The 19665-nt window shown below is 37.8% G+C and overlaps 1 protein-coding gene across 1 annotated transcript; it reads left to right on the top strand.

The window, feature by feature from the left end:
• The first annotated feature begins 914 nt into the window (after positions 1-914).
• Positions 915-15596, top strand: plekha3 (pleckstrin homology domain containing, family A (phosphoinositide binding specific) member 3). Its single transcript, XM_015002001.2, has 8 exons — positions 915-1213; positions 5268-5384; positions 5452-5601; positions 5694-5815; positions 6249-6353; positions 6942-6985; positions 7784-7878; positions 12077-15596. Exons 1-8 carry the CDS (start codon positions 1159-1161, stop codon positions 12184-12186), a joined length of 798 nt encoding a protein of 265 aa, XP_014857487.2. The 5' UTR covers positions 915-1158; the 3' UTR covers positions 12187-15596.
• The last annotated feature ends 4069 nt before the right edge of the window (positions 15597-19665 follow it).

Genomic DNA, 19665 nt, shown 5'->3' with positions numbered 1-19665 from the left:
TTTTCTAAAGCCTTGAAATAATTCTAAAGGATAAAAATGTAGTCTTGTTAAAAATAGCTAGTTAAAGCTGCTAAGGGCTTTTTTCACCTTCAAGTTTTATCTGTTTCTATATAAAGAATGACTTTTCTATTTGCTTCTTAACAGAATCTCTGGGTTGTATCTTTTTAAACAATATTTTCTATAGAAACTGTTTCAATTGTCAACATAGCTCTGTATATTGAATATACTGTCTGCGACAGACTGGCAACCTGTCCAGGCTGTACCCCACCTCTCACCCAAAATGTCTCGCTGAAGATAGGCACCAGCAACCCCTCCTGACCCCACTAGGGACAAGGGTGTATAGAAAATTGATGGATGGATGAAAATATACTGTTGTGCAAAAATTATAACTGTCCAGTTATCATTATAACTGATTCCACCCATCCACTTCATGGTCTGTTCATCCGGTTGGCATCTGGCATCAGATTCCGTAGCATCTCCTGCAGAACAGCCCGACTCAGAAGCAGTTGTCTCCCATTGGCCATCAGATTGCTCAACAATCCCATCAAGAAGACTGTCTGAGACTTCTTGTAAATGCTAAATTATGTATATTTAGCTTTAGCAATATACTATTATTTGTATATTATGTATTTATAGGCACACTTGTGCTTTTGTGTGTGGTCTGGGTGGCCAAGCGATGACATTTTATTGCCAATTTCACTTACGTGTCTGTGCAATGACAATAAAATAAGTCTAAGTCACCTCAAAGAGTTGCAAAAATGATTTAAGCTCAAAGTACATTTAATTTATAAAAAGGAAACACTGAGAGTGTTCTTTGCTTGTGCTTTGTTAATGAATTGCATGTATCTTGTATGTTTTAACCCATTCCTTAGGGTTAGAAAGAACAATTGTCCCTCGCAACTTCCCGTACATAATCTGCTGTTTTGTTGACACTTTTCTCCATCAGCTGACTGCCCGCTGAGAGACGATGAGCAGCTCCGTACAGACTGACCTCCTCGGCTTAATTTTCTCCGGCGAACAATCGGCAGATTTCAGGAAGTCTCTCTTTCATGCTGAGGAGAGCAGCAGCTGAGAATGGCCGCTGTTTGCTAACGAGTTACTGACCATTAGCCAGCTAGCAGCTTTAGCTCCCAGCTAACATCCACCTTCTTTAACCCGATGTTTGGAGAAGTCATGGAGGGCATTTTATACAAGTGGACTAATTACATGACAGGTAAGGACTCTGGCTAATATGTTTTTTTTAATGTAATTTGATTTCAGACCAATTTTATTTTATTATTTTGCTAATGTTAATTACGTTACAAATTTTCCTTTCAAACTCTTAAGCAACTAACATTAATGAAAAACTGTTTAAGCGATGGAGAAACACATAATATAAATAATATAACCTCGAATAAATAAATATGGAGATATTTATAATAATTTAGCAATGCCTATGAGCGTAAATGTTAAAATTATGTACGTAAACATTACAGGTAAACAGTTTCTATTTACCTACATAATTGTACAGTTCATTTACTATTGCTGCATAATAAATCTATATTTTTCACATTTCTGTGTGGCTCTAAATATTTAAGTTAAAAATAAACATTTTCTATCAAATCTTTTTGTCTTTTTTTAGCCGCACTGTCTAATTGAGAAATATTAATTAAAAAATAAACAGTTAACAGTTGGAAGAGCTTGAAGTTTACATGAAACAGAAATAGTTTGTGATCATTACTCATGCTATTTTAATATAATTTAGGCACTACGGTTAAAAATAATATTTAAAAAACTGTCTTTATTTAGTTGCTTAATAAATATTTTTTAATAGTTAATATTCATTGGGTTAATTGTTCCTATAACAGTTTATTCTGTTCACCTATACAGTTCTTATGCTATTCAGTCAGTGCAGTTACTTAATAATTCAAGTAACATAAAAATGACAAATATTTATTTTAATCACATTAACTGACTTTAAGTGTGTTCCTGAATGAACTTGTGATATAAATTACAGGACATGTTGGAGGTACATAGCAGTAACAGGGGTGTCCTGATTCAGTACTGATATCGGAAAGTGGTCCGATATCAGTCAAAAATGAGTACCTATCTATTATATCGGCCTGCATCTAAAATCTCAGGTTAATATCACTTGATCAGGTCTTTTTCTAGCATGCCACATTACAGAATCAGTATTAGAAGTATGTATGATTCATGCTGGTATCGTATTGGGTCAGTATCAGTATCGGTCAATACTCAGACCTGCAATATCAGTATCAGAAGGGAAAAAGTAAATGAAAACAAGTCAGGGTTTGTGATAAATGGTTGTTTGTTTATCTACATAGAATAGTGACAATTCAGAGTATGTAAATAATGAATAATTATGCATCTTTACCATATATTAAGTGTTTATTTGAAGGTATTTCTTAATATGCTTAATATAAATTGTAGAGAATGCAAACATTTTTATAAACACTTAAATTCACCAAATGTTACTTTGTTTTTATGTCAAATCTTATTCTATAACTTGGGTTGCAAATGTAAATAATGTTCTGACATAGATGTGATTCCTATTGGACCAAATCTGTTTTTAATAGAAACACAAACAGCAGCGGATAGCTACAGAGTCCTATTCTGCTGCAGGAAACAAAGACTGAGCCCAGGACCGGGGTGTGAGGAGTTCAGTATTTAACCTTTATGACAGCAGCATAACTTGTCTATTAATAATAATGGTGGATAATGAGACCGTGTTTCCCCACCCTGATTCACAGGACATGATTATCTGTAGGTTTCTGAAGCTTTTTTGTTTTTGCTGCTAAAGCAGTAAGTTGTCAGGTTGTGTGAAAGCCTGTGTGCTGCTGCAGATAAGCATCTTCAACATGCAGCATTCTGGCCCAGGGAACAGGTTGAACTCTGTCATCTGGAAATTTAAGTGTTGTGATTTGTTACTTTCAAATTCTGACTCATGTGACAACTTGGTGATTCTGAGACAAACACCGACAACGATGTCAAAGTACTGAAGATGTGCTGCTTTTGTTATGAAGGTAATGGTGCTAATCCTGCCAGAGAAGACAAGGGTGGAAGGTTTTCCTTTAAGTGGAAAACTAATTTCCTTGAGAATAACAGTTCACACTTTGTCTACAGATAGAATGTTAGCAATGTAAACGTTAGCACTTGTATAGTTTGAGGTTTGAGTAACAGCTTTTATATGAGAAGGGCTTAAAGCTGAAAAGCATGAAGCTGCACTGGAAAAACAAATGGTAATGTTGAACAAATATGAGCAATATTATATCAGTTCCAATCACCAAAGCAGGTGTAAATCTGTCTGTAAAAACTATTGACTGAGGTTTATTCTTGCCCATTTGTAAGTATTCATACCACTTAAACTTTTCCACATTTTGCTATATTAAATTCACAAACTTCAATGTAATTTAGGTGATTTTATATGATAGACTAAAGAGCATAGTGGTCAAGTGGATGAACATTGTGGCATTACATTTTAGTAGAGATAAAAATCTGAAAAGTGTGGTGTGCTACTGCTCAGTCAGTACTTTGTAAAGTCACATTTTGTTTTTACTCCAGCTGTGAGTTTGTTATGGTTTGTCTCTAGCAGCTTTTCTTTGGAAATCTGAATGTTTACTGATATGACCATTAGTGAAGATCTTGCTACAAAATTTGGAACCAGCTGTTGGTCAGAACTTTGACTGGACCATGCTGTTGTATGTTGGGGGGTGTGTTGTAAAATAGTTAAAATCCAGCCGAGCTTGTGGTTGCAAGAGGCCAAAATGTGAAAAGGTTCAGAGTCCATTTTACAGGTCGCTGTTTTCTGAATAAATTCAGTTTTCTAACACAGATTCCAGATCTCCGATTCAGATAGTTGATATGACTGTGGAGAAATTTAACATCCATGCACCCATTTGGGAATTTTTCAGATTTTCTGTCATCTAGAATAAACAGTTTAGTTATAATACAGTCTGTTTCAGATAAACTTCTTCTTCCATTGAGCTATAGCGATGGTAGATTGTCAGAGAAGGTCAAAGGGTTTACAAGATCAGGTGGAATTGTTTTTTTCGTCAAAACTAATCTGCTACCTATCCCTGTACCATTCCTGTATAAGTTTATGTAATGTTTTTTTTTTTTTTTACTGTAAATCCTCCTCTGTTTAATCAGGGTTTCATGTTGGGTCGGATTGTTCAGGATTACAGGAAGTATCTGAAACAAAGATGTTTATGTAGAGTTTCTGTAATATTAAAATAATAGAGAAGCTGATCCTAGACCAGATACTTCCAGCCTCCAGCCGATTTTCCATGAACTCTGGCTCCAAAGCCAGATTGTTAATCCAAAATTAGCTGCAGAAGGAGAAATCCAACACAAGAGCATCTGCAAAAGGCAAAATGTCTCTTTTATTTACACGACTTGCAGGTAAGCTTGTCGCAATAAGGACTTAATTAATTGCATGATAAATTAAAATAAGCTCAATATTTTTGAAGAGCAACTTTCTTTTCAGAGAAATCATAATCCACTTTATTAATGTTTTCGGTTGCATGTGGTTTTTACTATCTGTTTTATTAACTCTCATTTGTTGTGTTTTATTTTGGATATTTAAAATGTCTTCCAGTTCCTGTGTGGAGTGTTGTTTACAAAATTAAAGTTTATCAATCTTTGACGGGACAAGCTTGCATTATTTTGCCATTATCTTTATTAGTTAATTAATCAAAACAACAATATTATTTATTGCAATGATTTTTGCCTTCAAAATTAACGTATTTCTGTTTGGAGAAGATGGAGAGTTTTGCAGAGAAATCTATTTATAGCAATAAGCTATAAATCGATGAATCACATCAGAAGTTAAAATGAGCTCAATAGTTTCCAGTTGTTAAAGAGATGCTGCCCTTTAAAATTATTGAAACGTCGACATTTTGAGAAACGTTGCAAACATTTGACAACCAGTACAAAGTCTGGTTGCCACTTTTGCTTGTTTTTCTTGTCTAAACTGACTTTTACTGTTAAAATAAAATTTTGGCTACAGAGACTTCATCATCCACCTAAATTATTGCTTTGTTTGTTTATTTTGGATATTTAAAAGTTGTCTCAAAATGACATTATCGTTTATTGCAATAAGTTGTGGCCAATTTATCGTCCATTAAATTTGTTGTAGTGACAGGCCTAGAAACCGTCCTGTCATTTGCCTCTGTTTAGTCTGATGAATTTGATGGCATTAAAGTTTTGAAGTTCTGTCAGGTTTTTTCAGAAATCTTGTGGGATGAGTGTGTGTTTTGTGTCTGCAGGCTGGCAGCCGCGCTGGTTCGTCCTGGAAGACGGCGTGATCTCGTACTACGACAGCGAGGACGATGTCGCGAAAGGCAGCAAGGGATCCATCAAGATGTCCGTGTGTGACATTAAAGGTTGGTCTGCCTGGCCCGGTCTCCTCACTGTGAAGGTCAAGGTATCCAACCACATGTTGTGTTTCAGTCCATCCCACAGACTCGACCCGCCTGGAGCTGATCATTCCCGGTGAGCAGCATTTCTACGTGCGAGCTGTTAATGCCGCAGAGAGGCAGAGGTGGCTGGTGGCGTTGGGATCCTCCAAAGCTGGAACTCTGGAAAGCCACAAACACAGAGGTACGTTGTGATGTAATCAGTTAACTTGATCAATAAAGCTTTGTTATTGTAAATAAACTTATCTGATCAGTGTGTGTGTTTGTGTTTATCAGGTTCAGACTGTCTGAAAACCAAAATGTCTGAACTTCGTCTGTACTGTGACCTCCTTGTCCAGCAAGTCCAGACTATCCAATCACAGCACAGTGGAGACGCAGAAGACCCACCCACTTCAGAGGTAAGAAAAAACCAATCTGTTTGGATTAAACCGGCCGAAACTTAGGTCAGAAATGACCACAAGCTAGTTGTAGAGAGGAAAATAGACATTTGGAATCTTTGTTCTCAAAGTAAAGAAATTGTACTTGGCATTTTGTCACAATAAATCAATTAATCGCATGATAATTTTAAACCAGCTAGATCATTTCTATTTACCAGATTGTTTTTTTTTTTCTCTTTTTACCAAAGATTCACCTTTGAAAATGTGTTATTGCATTATTATGCCATCACTGTATGTTACTTGAAAATGGCCTCAAAGCAACAATATTATTGTTTACCGCAATAACTTCTGGGACAATTATTGTGATGGATCTTTCCAACATGTCATACAACACTGATTCAACTGAGCAGAACTTCACCCTGGATGTTAAATATGATGGTCTAACTCTGTTCAGGCCTCGTTGCTAAGTGCCACCTGTGAGACGTTCATCAGGACTTTGGAGGAGTGTATGAGCCTAGCCAACCAGAGTTTGACCCCTGACCTCCGACCTCCTGAAAGGGTAATTTAGTTTTCATGTGCATTATGTCATGCACTGCATGTTTGGACAGTTATTCTTTCTTGTTTTGGACACTGTGCACCATAACGTTTAGACAGTTGCTATGGTGTGTTATCATATCAACAAGGTATTCATAGTCTCTCTGCTTGGCCAGACAGAGACTTAAAAAGGAGAGGCAAAGCAATGGAAGTGGATTAGCAGAGATTCTAAGACCTGATTTAGTCATCCAGGAAATGTTACTGTTGAGTATCGTCTCTGCTGCCCTGACATTGAGCTGTTAGCATGGCATACAGCAACAGTCTTCAGTCAGAGGCCTCTTAAGATTTGTTGCGAGACTGACTGCCACAGCATCACCATCCACAACAATTCTTGGAAGCTACTTGGATGATATGAGTTACAATAACATTAATTTCCCCTTTAGAATACATAAAGTATTTTTTAATTGAAAAAAAAAAAACTATAAACTAAAACTTGCAAATATTAAATATCCTATGCAGTTGCTCTTTTGTGAAATTGTGTGATTTATAAAACTAACATTTTCCAGTCTGGTTTGATCACGTTAGCATCATAATTGTTTCTGTCCCTCTGCAGATGAAGCGCTCCATCAGCCACCCTGGTACATACAGCTTTGACAGGTCAGTCCACCAGTAAACCCACAGCAACACAGTGAAGACTTCAGAACTGAGGAGTAAAAAAAACGAGTTGATCAATAAATGTATTGAAGCTTCTTTGTTATCATTAAATTCAACCAGCTGCAAAAAAATCTCAAGCTTTTATCCAGATCTCTGTGACTGCCAAACCTTTTCAGGTCTGAAACATGTTTGTTTTGTTTTGTTTTGTTTTGTTTTGTTTTGTTTTGTTTTGTTTTGTTTTGTTTTGTTGTTTTCTACCTCCAGGAGGCAGTAGTGCTGCATCTCACTGCTTCCTGCAGCAAAGTGTTTTTCAACGTTTTTCTGAGCTGTGAAATTCCTGCTGAGATTAACTTCAATCATCTCACCAGGAGTAACTCAGGAATTTTTAACAAGGACAGAAAAAACGTGTGGAAGTTTTTACTACAGAAAACAGAGAAGTCTTTATTAGCAGAGCTTGACAGACATGAGTTGAGCATTAATTAGTAGAAAATGTAATAAAAATGTAACAAAGGCTGGACTGAATCAATTTTGTTGGTTAGTATTAAAGAAAACATTTCAAATGAACAGAACCTCAGTTGTTGAGAGAAGAGCCACCACCTCAAACATGTTATGTGTTTTAAAAACACACCACCACCAGTTTTTAAATCATTTTTTAAAGATTGACTTTTGCACTTGAATAGCAAACAGTTTCTGAAAGCATCTTTTTGTACAGACAGGTTTCAAATGTCAGTCAGACTACATTAAGTGTGTTCCAACCTGCCTGGTGGATCAGGTGTGTTAAAGAGGCTAATCTCCCTCCAGGTCAGGCGTACTAAAGGAGTATGTGAGTGGAGGTCAGAGGTCAGCTCCACGCAGACACCGGACGTCCTCTGACAGCTCCGTCTACGAGACTGAACGTAAGACTCAGACATTTTACTGAATGTTTAAATGAGTTATGCAAAGACTTTCTACATAATTACTTAAACCCCTCAAACCTGTCTACATTTTGTCACATTACAGCCACAAGCTTCAGCGAATTTAGTTTTTATTTTATGTGACAGAGCAATAATGTTTGGTGGAAGAAAAATGCTTGAAATGTTCCTCTGACAAAGAGCCACAGTATTTTGACTGGCATCCATTATTGCCAGTTTTGAGCACCGCTAGCTAACATGCCAGTCATCAACATTAGGTCCACAAACGCTAAAGAAAAGGTGGAGGTCTGGCTACAATTTTTAAATCCAGTTTTCACTGTCAACAATCACACATAAAATTATTTCTCAGTTTTGAACTTCAAGCTTTTGAACTAAAATTAACTGTTCCAATTCTGTGTGTGGTGATCTATCGTCTGCCAAAGTTCAACAAGGACTTTATTCATGAATTCTCTGAACTTTTGGCAGGGATTGCCCTAGAGCACGATCGTATTTTAATTACAGGTGATTTTAATATGTGTATGCTGCCCAGATAAACCTCTGGTGAAGGACTTTTTGGACTTGATTGACTCATTTGATTTTACACAATCTGTGGTTGGACCAACACATTCAAAGGGCCATACTCTGGATTTGGTGTTATCACACGGGCTTCGTTTGGATATCATTGAAATCTTTCAGACTTGTATTTCAGATCATTTCCCTGTTTTATTCTCTATTAAGATTTCACCTTCTGTGGTTACAAGCAATGCTAAACCTTTACTTTGTCGTACCATTAACTCTGATACTGCTCTTCAACTGAATGCAGTCTTAGTTCCTACTACATTCCCTACTGATAACCTTGATATTGAAGCTCTTATTATAAATTTTAACGTCTGTTCTAATGCTCTAAATACTGTAGCTCCTTTGAAAATTAAATCAACTACAAGAAAGAAAGTTTTGGAGCCGTGGCTTAATGAAACCACTCGTGTGCTTAGACGAGAATGTAAGCGCACTGAGAGGAGGTGGAAAAAAGATAAACAGCAGGTTTCCTTTGAAATTTTGGAAGATGGTTTAATTAATTATCAGAATACTGTCAAATTAGCAAAATCAAAATATTTTATTACTTTTGTAGCTTCAAATAGGCATAGGCCGCAAGTCCTTTTTAATGTCCTGGATAGGATTGTCAATCCCTCGATTATATCTCGTCCTTTAGGCTCTGTTGAACGTTGTGAGGCTTTTTCTATGTTCATTATAGAAAAGATTGAAGCTCTTAGAGGCTTGAATAAGCTGGTAGATTTAGATTCCCATGGAATGCCACAATGCGCAGCTATTCTAGAGCATTTTCAGCCAGTTTCTATAGATGAACTGACTTTGGTTATTAAGCATTTGCGGCCTTCAAATTATCCATTGGACTGTCTTCCTACTTGTCTGATAAAAGACATTTTTCTGATTTTTGGCAACTATATTCTTACGGTGATAAATACCTCATTGCAGTCAGGTTGTGTCCCATCTACTCTTAAACATGCTGTGGTCAAACCTCTTCTTAAAACATCCAATCTAGACCCCAGTGACCTAGCAAATTTCAGGCCCATTTCTAAATTGCCTTTTTTTATCTAAAATTCTTGAGAAATTGGTTTTTATTGAGCTTGAAATGTTTTTAAAAGACAATAATATAACTGAGAAGTTTCAGTCTGGGTTTAAAGTTGCTCATAGCACTGAATCTGCCTTGCTCCGAGTGTATAATGATCTCCTCTTAACAGTTGATTCAGGCAACATTGCAGTTTTATTACTTCTAGATTTGAGCTCTGCATTTGACACTGTCTACAGTGTCAGATTCTCTTCCATAGATTAAAACACTGTGTTGGCCTGCGAGGCTCAGTATTCGAATGGTTCAAATCTTACTTAGAAAACAGAACCTTTTCTGTTCATCTGGACCAATCTTGTTCTGGGGCTAAACCTTTAAAGTACGGTGTTCCCCAAGGGTCAATTTTAGGGCCCATTTTGTTTATCTTGTCTTTACTGCCTCTTGGTAAGATTTTCCAAAAATTTAATATTTCCTTTCATTGCTTTGCAGATGACATCCAGATTTATTTGCCCCTTAAATTGCAAAATGGTACAAATGATTCTCTTCAGCTGTTGCTAAACTGTTAAGCTAAAGTTAAATTATGGGTGGAAAAAAACTTTCTTCACCTCAATGAAAGCAAAACTCAAGTTCTATTATTTGGTCAGAAACTTCAGACTACAAATCCAGATCAGATTCTTGGTTCCTTGGCTCGGTCTTATCAGACCTCTGCTATGAATCTTAGTTTCACTTTTGACAGCTCTTTAAAGCTAGATAAACAAGTTAGTTCTGTCGTTAAATCGAGTTTTTACCACCTTCGACTTTTAGCAAAAGTTAAATCTTATTTCTGTTTTAAGGACTTTGAAGGACCATCCATACCTTCATAACAACTCGTCTGGATTACTGCAACTGTTTATATAGAGGGATGGAAAAATCGCAGATTCAGCGACTTCAAATGATCCAGAATGCAGCAGCACGGCTTCTCACAGGAACCAGGAAGCATGACCATATAAGGCCAACTCTGGCATCTTTACACTGGCTGCCTGTCTTTTATCCAATAGATTTTAAGATTCTTTTGTTAACTTTTAATGGGTTAGCCCCCCCTTATCTTCGGGACCTTTTAAATTTCCGGTCTGTGTCCAGAACTTTACGATCAAATAATCAGTTATTACTTACAGTTCCTCGAACTCGACTTAAGAGGAAAGGAGATCGAGCTTTTTCTGTTGCTGCTCCTGTTTTATGGAATAACTTACCTTTCCAGATTAGATCTGCCCACAGCCTGGATCATTTTAAATCGCTTCTTAAAACTCATTTTTACTCTTTGGCATTTAATTGACGTGTGTTCTGTTTTGTCATTTGTGTTGTTGTTTTTGTACAGCACTTTGGTGCAGTTTTATACCTGTTTTAAAGTGCTATAAAAATAAATTTGACATTGACATAAAGAGCTACACCAACTTTAGCAGAAGCTAATGTTAAAGCTCTGACTTCCATTCAAATTCTACCTGTCCTTAAACCTAACACATGATCAATAATGGTTTTAGGTATTATATTTAAGTTCATATCTTAGTGTTTGTGTTTAGTTGTTGCTGTACATCTGAAATAAAGTTATTAGGAGGGAAAACAAGAGAACTGGAGGAGAGGAAAAGGAAGTGCTGCGTAAACAGTTTTCACCCACTTCAAAATAAGAACATGAATGTAAACAGCTAACTCCTTGAAGAATAGAGGCCTTTATTTAGCAGTTGTCAGACAGTAATGTGGGTAATGACCGAGGGGGAAGACGTGCAGCATCACTCATCGGTCTGCATCGAGGACTGAGGCCTCCATACCTGAGTTGTGCTTCACACCTGTGCCAACGTCACTCTGCCCTACTTGAAGAACTCAACATCTGGTGACTTCATCACAGATGTTGCACTTTATTCAACTGAAAGTTCACAAAACAGCCAAGTAAATTAGTGCTTTAGAATTTATCCAAAAAATAAATTTAGGGGAAACTAAGTGCTAAAATTAGCAAAAGTCAAATGAAAAATTAGCTCCTTCATTAACACATTAGTGGAAGTGTTCTCACCACTGGTTATTGCAATATTGATGAGTGTAATATTGAAATTACTAAGGACTTCTTGTATGCAGTACATAGAAGGACATTGTACTTCAAATTTAATGGATGGAAATATGCCAGTGAAATATTCTGACTGTTGGACAGACTTACTGCCTTCATTGTCCAACCTGATGGATTTTACCTAAAGAATGGCAGGGAAATGGTGATTAAAGAAGAGTCAGAATGTGGGTAAATATCACCTTTAAAATATTCAGCAAAGGTATTATGATTGTTTTGTTTCGTGATATTAAGGCAAATTTTCTTTTTGCAAGTATGAAAAGTCGTAAATTCAGTAAGTATTTGGGCCCTGTTACTCCTGAATAAATTCCCGTTGTTTTCAGGAGCATTCTGTTTCTGGTCAGACGTTTGTTAGTGAACAAACAGCGTCATGGCAACAGGTCAGGGAGGAAGATGTGGAGAGTTGGGTTATAGAACGATACTCTCTGACCTTCTCTGTCTTGCTCTCTAGATGAGTTTCCTGTTAGATATGTGGCTGAAAAACTCTGGGTTGGTGTGACGTTTGTCTTGAAGCTCCTTTCCTGTTTTTTCAGGTTTGCTGCCAGCTCTGAACGGCGACTCGTCCTCCATCCCGGAGGAGAGGGGAGGGAGCACGAGCCCGAAGACCACGCCCACAGACACAGACACCGACCTGTCCATCTGAACACCCGACGCCCGACGGGGTGGACAGGAAGGAAAGGTCATCTTGGTCTAGGATTTTTAGGATCGTCCCTCCTGTGTTTTCTCCACAGAACCAGCTGAGGACTTCAGAGTCATTCAGTTTCTTTCTGTCTGTGGTTCATTCACACTCTGGAGAGGTGGGACTCTGTTTGGGAGGTGGGGTGCCACCGTGCCGCTCCAGATGAACGGTAGAAACCCGGGTCCCTTTTCAGTGCTACCCCAGCTGGTCGTTCCAGGCAGCTCTATGTGAACATAATGAACTGTGAATTGCTGGGTTTTGGACATGCGCTGCTTTAAAAGGACCCCAGAATGTAAATCTGTCTGTTGGGACGTTTTAGTGGCTCTGATGGTGGCGTCTCTTTGGACGGTAGAACTCCATCTCCATCTGTGACGGCTCTGATCTCAAGCTGTTCCTTACAGAACAACCTCATTGACTCATTCAAATGGACATTTCTCCACAGACCTCAGCCACTTGTTTGACTGCTTCATCTTATTACTACGGTGAAGTGAATCCTACAACTGATTGATGTTTCTTTAAACTGACCTCAGTTTACAATTATTCACCCAAATTCCATTGTTAGAAAGCAGGTCCAGTCCTGAGGAGGTGGACGAGCCGCAGTCGGGTCAGATGAAGGGAGCTGACTTGTTACTGACAGCTTCAATGTGAACATGTGGTAGAGTTTGGCTTTGGTAGTATTTGCATTTTGCATTCACTGTATTTTAGTAGTGGATTCCAGTCCAGTCTCACTCCAAGACCATGATGAAACTGATTTTTTTTAAATTTTTATTAATGAATGTCTGTTGGAACAGATTTGTTGAAGAGGTGGTAAAACTGGTGGGTGCTGGTTTACTGTAAGTCTGTCTTTAACTGTTCTGATGTTACAGTCTAGATGTAAAACTTTAACTGGGACATTTTTACTGGATTGCAAAAGTAGAAAGTGATTTTGTTTGTAGCTTTGCTCCAACCACATGACTGTTTGTACCTAACAGTGCAACATTTTTTTGTACCTGATTTAAACAACTGATGATTTCAAGTCATTTTCTACCATCAACCTGCAGTCTGCTGTCAGGACACGTAGGTCTGCAACTCCAATAAAGAATATCTGCAGTTATTTGGGTTTAATCAGATGTCACAATCTCTTTTATTTCTTAGGGATCAACTGAATCAAACAGGGATGAGAACCAAGATAAACTCATGGAAACACTGAACTGCAGATAAACCAAGATGGAAAGTTATGATGATTAATAATACTGAGACATCACCAAACTGACAAAACACAGAGCTGGAGTTTAATTGGTTTAAGTCACTGGAGTGATTAGATATGATGCCTTCCATAATGATTCTTAGTGCCATTGTGATGGTAGAAAATCTTCAACCACTAGGTGGCACCAGAGTTGAAGTGTTTGAATCTTGTCAGCACAATGAGCAGCAATAGTTCCACCCTTGAAGCTTCAGCAGCACACTGCTGTCCACATCTTCACCAAAGCAGTAGAAAAATAAAAATAACAGACTGGTGGGAGAAAACCCTCTGCTTTCCTAAATGACATAGTTACTCTTCTCTTTCACTTCATGAGAGATGCTCAGAATGTCCCATCTTCTACCAATTAACTACTTTACAGGAGCGATGAGCCACATCGCTCCTGTAAAGTCTGAACTTCAGCAGATGTAGAAAATGTTCCAAACATTTCGCCATTACAGATTATAGTGAGGGATTCTTCATAAATCACATCACTCTGTATGTTCATAGTTATACCTACAGTATATGTATCTTATAAAATGTTTTAGACAATTTTAAAGTCATAGTCCAACCTTTAAAAATTGTGATCCTGAACATAGCAGAAACTGAACGTAGAAGATCTCTGAAATTATGTGGTTGTGGTTTCATCTTAAATTGTACAACAACTATTTTTTTTTCTTCTTTTTGTTTTTTATACCTCCTCTATACCCTAACAGTGATTGGCTCTCAGATCTTCATTGTCCTACATGAAGCAGGCATTGCAGGGTTTGGGGTGTGATCCGTTCTGGTGATCCTCAGTAGATTACAGGACTCTAAACTATTTCAAATTGTTGTTTTATGTAGAAGCAGGTCAGTCCTGGAGGCCCTTTGTGCCATCGACGGTCATTGCTGCATTGATTTGGTGTGGAATGTTTAAGCTGCGTCTTCATAACTTATTTTCTGTTGTGGCACTTAACATGAAGTAATAAAAACCTGTGGTGTTTTTTTCTGTGACTATGATTTTTGATCTGTCTGCATGCACCTGACTGACGGCTGTAACGTTACTGCTTGTTACCAACAGATGCACATTTTACACTCCTGTAAAGAAATCATGTGGAAACGGAGAAAAAAAACGCAACTATCTGACCGGATAGTCATGAAAACTCTCAAATCTTAACTCATCCCAAAATTTGAAGCTGTTGTATTTTATATTTTCTTGGGCAAACACTTAATTATCTGCCTTTTTTAAAGTCATATACATGTCTCCACACAAATTCACCACAGCTTGTAATTTTTCCACAGGCAAAATGAAAGTATTCAGTAACCATGTATTACCTTCTCCAACATAAAGTCTGTAAATGTGGCTGATTTTACTTTAAAGTGATTCTGTCAGTGTTAAGGCTCTGAAAGTGGATTAAAGTGACAACAATGTAATGGATTATTCTGATTATCATACAGGTGTCTGGAACTTCATGATCTCTGTTACAGGAAGTTTCTTTAAATTCAGTATAAACATTTATACTGAATTTCTATCTGATCACGGATTGAAGTCTGTGATCAGATCAGTTTATTCGCTGCTTCTTAATTTTCTGTTGCTAACATTGTTTGTCACATCATGATGAAACAACATTTTCATATTTTACTCATGGGAGCATCAGCTAAGTGATAATACCCATCAGGTTTCATTAATGTGATTTAGCCAGATCTTGTTTGAACATGTGAAGAGTGTGTATGAAAATAAAATATGGATATTAGGAGAAAGTTCTATTGTATTAAAAGAAATCAAATTTTAAGATGAGCCAATCATACGATCTTAATTCTTAGAGATTTTTTATTGCAATGTTTAATCAGTCCGTGTTTATTTTGGAACCAAAGGAAATATTCTGATCACTTGTAGTTTTTACATTTGTTGGGTAAATAATCAGTGCAATTCTCTTAATGTGGATTTTACTCAGCCCAGTTTCCACAATGTCAGACTAAAGTTGAAGTAAATGGTTTTTGATTTTTATATTTATAAAGTAGAAAAATTTAATTAATCTCCTGAATTCCTTTTATGTTTTTATTACAGCCTGGTTATGTTAGCCAAATATCAGGATCTGCCTTAAGAGCTGCACAGAGGGACATGTGTTTGTATCGCATCTGATTTTTATTGTCCGAATAAAGTTTTTGAAGCTGATTCAGAACTCGGCATATTTAACTTGTGTAAAAATGTCTCAATATTCAACCTCTGTTATGCACACACACCCATCGTCTGTCATGTTCATAAACCTGAGCTGCTCTGCTTCTCATGAACATTTCAAATTACAGACACCATGGACACCAGGCACAGTTCCCACTTCTTCAGAATTTACTCAAGTACAATCTAAATGTTGCAGTCGTGACCTGATAATGTTAATAAGCAGATGTTCTGTTGAAGAATTATTTGCATTAGCAGTTAATTTTTATTTATTGCTATTTTAGTGAAATCAGTATTGGAGCTTAGCTGCTACCTCTACTAACAGGGTTTTTTTTGGAACAAACCTCTTTGTATTTCAGTGTCTTTAACTTCAGTATAGCTCTCTTTAGGTTTAATTTGTCCTTCAAATAGCTTTTTATGGTGCATTTGTTTTAACTAAGAAACTAATACCTGGAGTAAAAAGCATTTTCACAGGATTAATGCTAAAGTTGTGTGTGTGATGTACAACTGCTCTGCCAGTCAGAACGACTCCCTGAAGAAGACATTTTTAACGTGGGAACCAAACCCTTATTTCTGTTCCCACAAGAGACTTTTCTTTCTTCATTACATCTTTAGAGCTGCTGTCTGTCGTTTTGTGAAGCTTTCCAGGCCAGAAGAGACTCTGAATTCAATTTGTTTCGGTCACTACAACCACAGGAGCTCCAGGCTTTTAAATGAGTGGTGGTAAATCCTGGGTCTTTCTGGAGCTCCACCAGCAGCAAAAACACTTTCCTGTAACATCCTGGAGGAATTACATCACTACCACATAACTGTTTTTATTCTTTAATCATGTGATGATAATGACAAATCATTGTGATTTCATAATGTCTTTTTTCCTTCCAAGGTCAACAGTTTTTTTTTCTTACTAGAAAAAGAAGAGGCTGAGAGAATGTCTCATCACTTTACTTTTATGCCTCTCATGCTATTAGTATACAGTTGCACCAAAATCATATTTGGCAGAGCGTGACGTCATGCCCCATGCTGAGGAGGTCGACCATTATGAGTGGAAAATACAGGAGCTAGTTTCCTGCAGACAACAGAGCAGCCTTTTCTACATCACCTTTACTGAGCAGAAATGGACGGATTCCAGCAGAGTGGAAACAACAAGAGGCTCTTTGTGTGATCTGAGAGCAGCTTGTTCCACCTACAGTAACTATTAAGCCTCTCCAGATGTCTGTTGAAAAGAAAGGGTTTCCACTATGGGTGCCAGCAAACATGCAAATACATCTCTGAACTAATGCAGGGGACAGAAGATAGAAATCAACCACAGAGCAGCTGAGAGTCAGAGACCAGAGAAAAAATAAAATTAAATCTACAAAAAATGTAAAAATAGACAATTTAAAATGGCTGGCTTGATTTCTGTTCCTGAACTTAATATTAATTCTATGGTAAAATGGATTACATTATATAGAAATAAAGCGTTAAGCATTGCACCCACTCTCTCCCACTTGGTAAAATTTGCTACCATCACGTCAACATAAAAATGTCCATCTATCTTGATTCCTTTTCTTCTCTTATCTCCATTTTCTTTGCTGTCATTTGTCCTCTCTGTCCTCAGGGAAGAACTGATCACAGCTGCAGGAGATTATTTTAGGAGCAACTCTATCCTTAGGAAACTTCTGTGACTCGAGTTCTTCACATATTTTTGTTGACATTCAGTGACTCTGATGGAAATGGTTAACAGTACCCGGGAATAGAAATAGATTCTCCCTAGAAAGGAAGCTTTGGTATCTAAGGTAGCTATAGCAACGGCAACTTGTTGGACTTTGGCTGCTGACTTTCAACTAAAGCTCATTAAACAGTTCCTCAATCTGAGTTGGGAGCATCAGGAGTCCTTGTGGGATGAGTTCCTGCGACCTTTGGTCACGCCTCTGCTTCAACACACCTGACGCAAATATTAGCTTATTAGCAGAAATCTGTAAAGGTTTTAGGCAGGTAGGACATCTTGAAGAAAAAGATGAACTGTTGGAATGGGACAGAAAGATTCCTAAGTCCAGGTGATTATTGTCCTGCTACTTTCAGCTGCGTGTCATGAATTGAGGGTGGAGATGGTGAAAGTGAACCCAGAGCGGCTCGAACAGTCCAAGAAGCAGGTAGTACAGTGAGCTGAGACTAACCTAACACTGGAAACACTGACTGAAGACTGACCACAAGAGCTGAAGCCAACACAGGACTTAAACCAGTTCTACTGTGAAGACTAACTAAACAGACACTCAGGAGTTCACATTTCCACTGAGTTGACTGAACATACGACTCGACTGCAATCTGACTTACGACAAGGACCCGACAAGAGACAAAGACAACAGGTGGGCTTAAATACACAGGGAGTAACTAAGGGAACTAGACACACCTGGAAACTAATCAGGGGGCAGACAGGACGACACAGAGACTCAAATGAACACAGATCTAAATAAACACAGAAAACCTAAAGTAAACACACAGGAAACTCAAAACACAGGAAAAAACCCAAACCCCGACACTGCGTACCTCATCCTACACACCAACCCCGACTCTTGGATCTACCTCCAAGAATTGAGGGTAGATCTAACTCTACCTCCACTGCTTCTGGCCTGGACTCCCTCCCACCTGTTGCCCAGTCCTACACTCTGGACTTTCCTTCTCACTCTTTAGGCATTATTCTTCTTTTCTTTCACCCGTTGAAAGAAACTAGGGAACCAATCGTTCCCTAGTTTTTGTCAACAACACTGGATGCGGATGCTGACTGACCTGTCGTACAAATGATGATTCACATATTTACTTTGGGAAAGGTCGTGTGCCAGATAACCTTTGTTTTGGCTTTTGATATGCAAAACTATATTTCAGTGTTCCATAAACCATATCTGTCCCCAAAGACAATTCAATAACACATACCATTACACATAATCCAGCATTGTAATCATAATAGTCAAAATTAGGTCTATTTCCTGCTCATTTATTTATGTGGGGGAAAGTAAAGACAATAAGAAAGAGGCTAACAGCAGATTTTACAATCTACTTTTCTGATTAATCACTCAACATTCAAGTTTGTTTTGTTTTTTTTTAACTTTGATCATATGCTGTGTTCCTGTTGTACTCAGAACTGGGAAATTCTGACTTCCCAGTCCAAAAAATCAACTGGAACACCCACCTAAGTCAGATTTCCCACTGCTCAGTGTTATGACTTGTAAGGTGGACTTTGGGTTCCAATATGGCCGCTCCTCACATCAACAGCAGTGAGATGAGGAGGAAAAATGTTTATTATACAGGATACACACGTAAGACTGTCTAAAATCAATGTAACTCTAAACTGAACAAATTAAAAGTGATCTTTGCTCATGGAAAGTAAAGTCTGAAATGATGTTGGTAACAAACTCAATGTAACCTTGACAACGAACTCCTAAATGATCAAAAATGAAAATCACCCATATGTATACAGACTTATGGATGAGCATTTCAACACAAGTTCATAAAAACATGAATGAGTTTGTTGTAATATCCTGAGGCACCGTCAGCGTGGAGCAGGAGGCTGAGCTGAACGGTTCCACCCTGGACATCTCAGTGTGTGAATGTGTGTGTGAGGTGAGCTCAGGCTGTTTGTGGATTGAATTAAACTCACTTGACTTTCAATCCACTGGAATACAGTGAAAAGAAACTGGATTTATTTCAACTGAGTGTAAATGGATTTTAATTACACGACTTGTCTATTCTTACTTTGTCGTAAGGTGACTGTGGATCACTGGCGCCTGCTTAACAAGAACATCTGAACTGAACTGAATTATATTATTAGCCAAAACTTCTCTAGCGCCTCCTTCAGGTCAGTTTTTGACTCTAACCGATGTTTCTGCTAATAATAACAGCTTTGTTTCTAATTTAAGCAAATGTTCCATGATGGACGCTTGTTGTTATCATCACATGATCTCTCCCATCATAAAAATCAATGCCATACTCATAACTGATTAAGGGCCGAAGCTTTGACTGAGAACAATAAAAGTAGCTGTAGGATGTAAACATGAGCTGCTGCTGAACATCACAAGACAGCAGCACAGTTTCA

Source organism: Poecilia mexicana, unplaced genomic scaffold (genome assembly GCF_051168715.1).
Source record: "Poecilia mexicana isolate PSO_F unplaced genomic scaffold, ASM5116871v1 scaffold_15, whole genome shotgun sequence".
NCBI lineage: Eukaryota > Metazoa > Chordata > Actinopteri > Cyprinodontiformes > Poeciliidae > Poecilia > Poecilia mexicana.
The sequence above is the reverse complement of the archived record's forward strand: the minus strand, read 5'-3'. Positions and strand labels throughout refer to the sequence as shown.

What these genes read in the sequence shown, in the direction of transcription:
- plekha3 (XM_015002001.2), top strand. Translation starts at nt 1,159, where the DNA reads ATGTTTGGAGAAGTCATGGAGGGCATTTTATACAAGTGGACTAATTAC. An exon ending in GTGGACTAATTACATGACAG is followed by an intron (nt 1,214 to 5,267) that starts GTAAGGACTCTG and finishes TTGTGTCTGCAG; the next exon opens with GCTGGCAGCCGCGCTGGTTC. An exon ending in AAGACCCACCCACTTCAGAG is followed by an intron (nt 5,816 to 6,248) that starts GTAAGAAAAAAC and finishes AACTCTGTTCAG; the next exon opens with GCCTCGTTGCTAAGTGCCAC.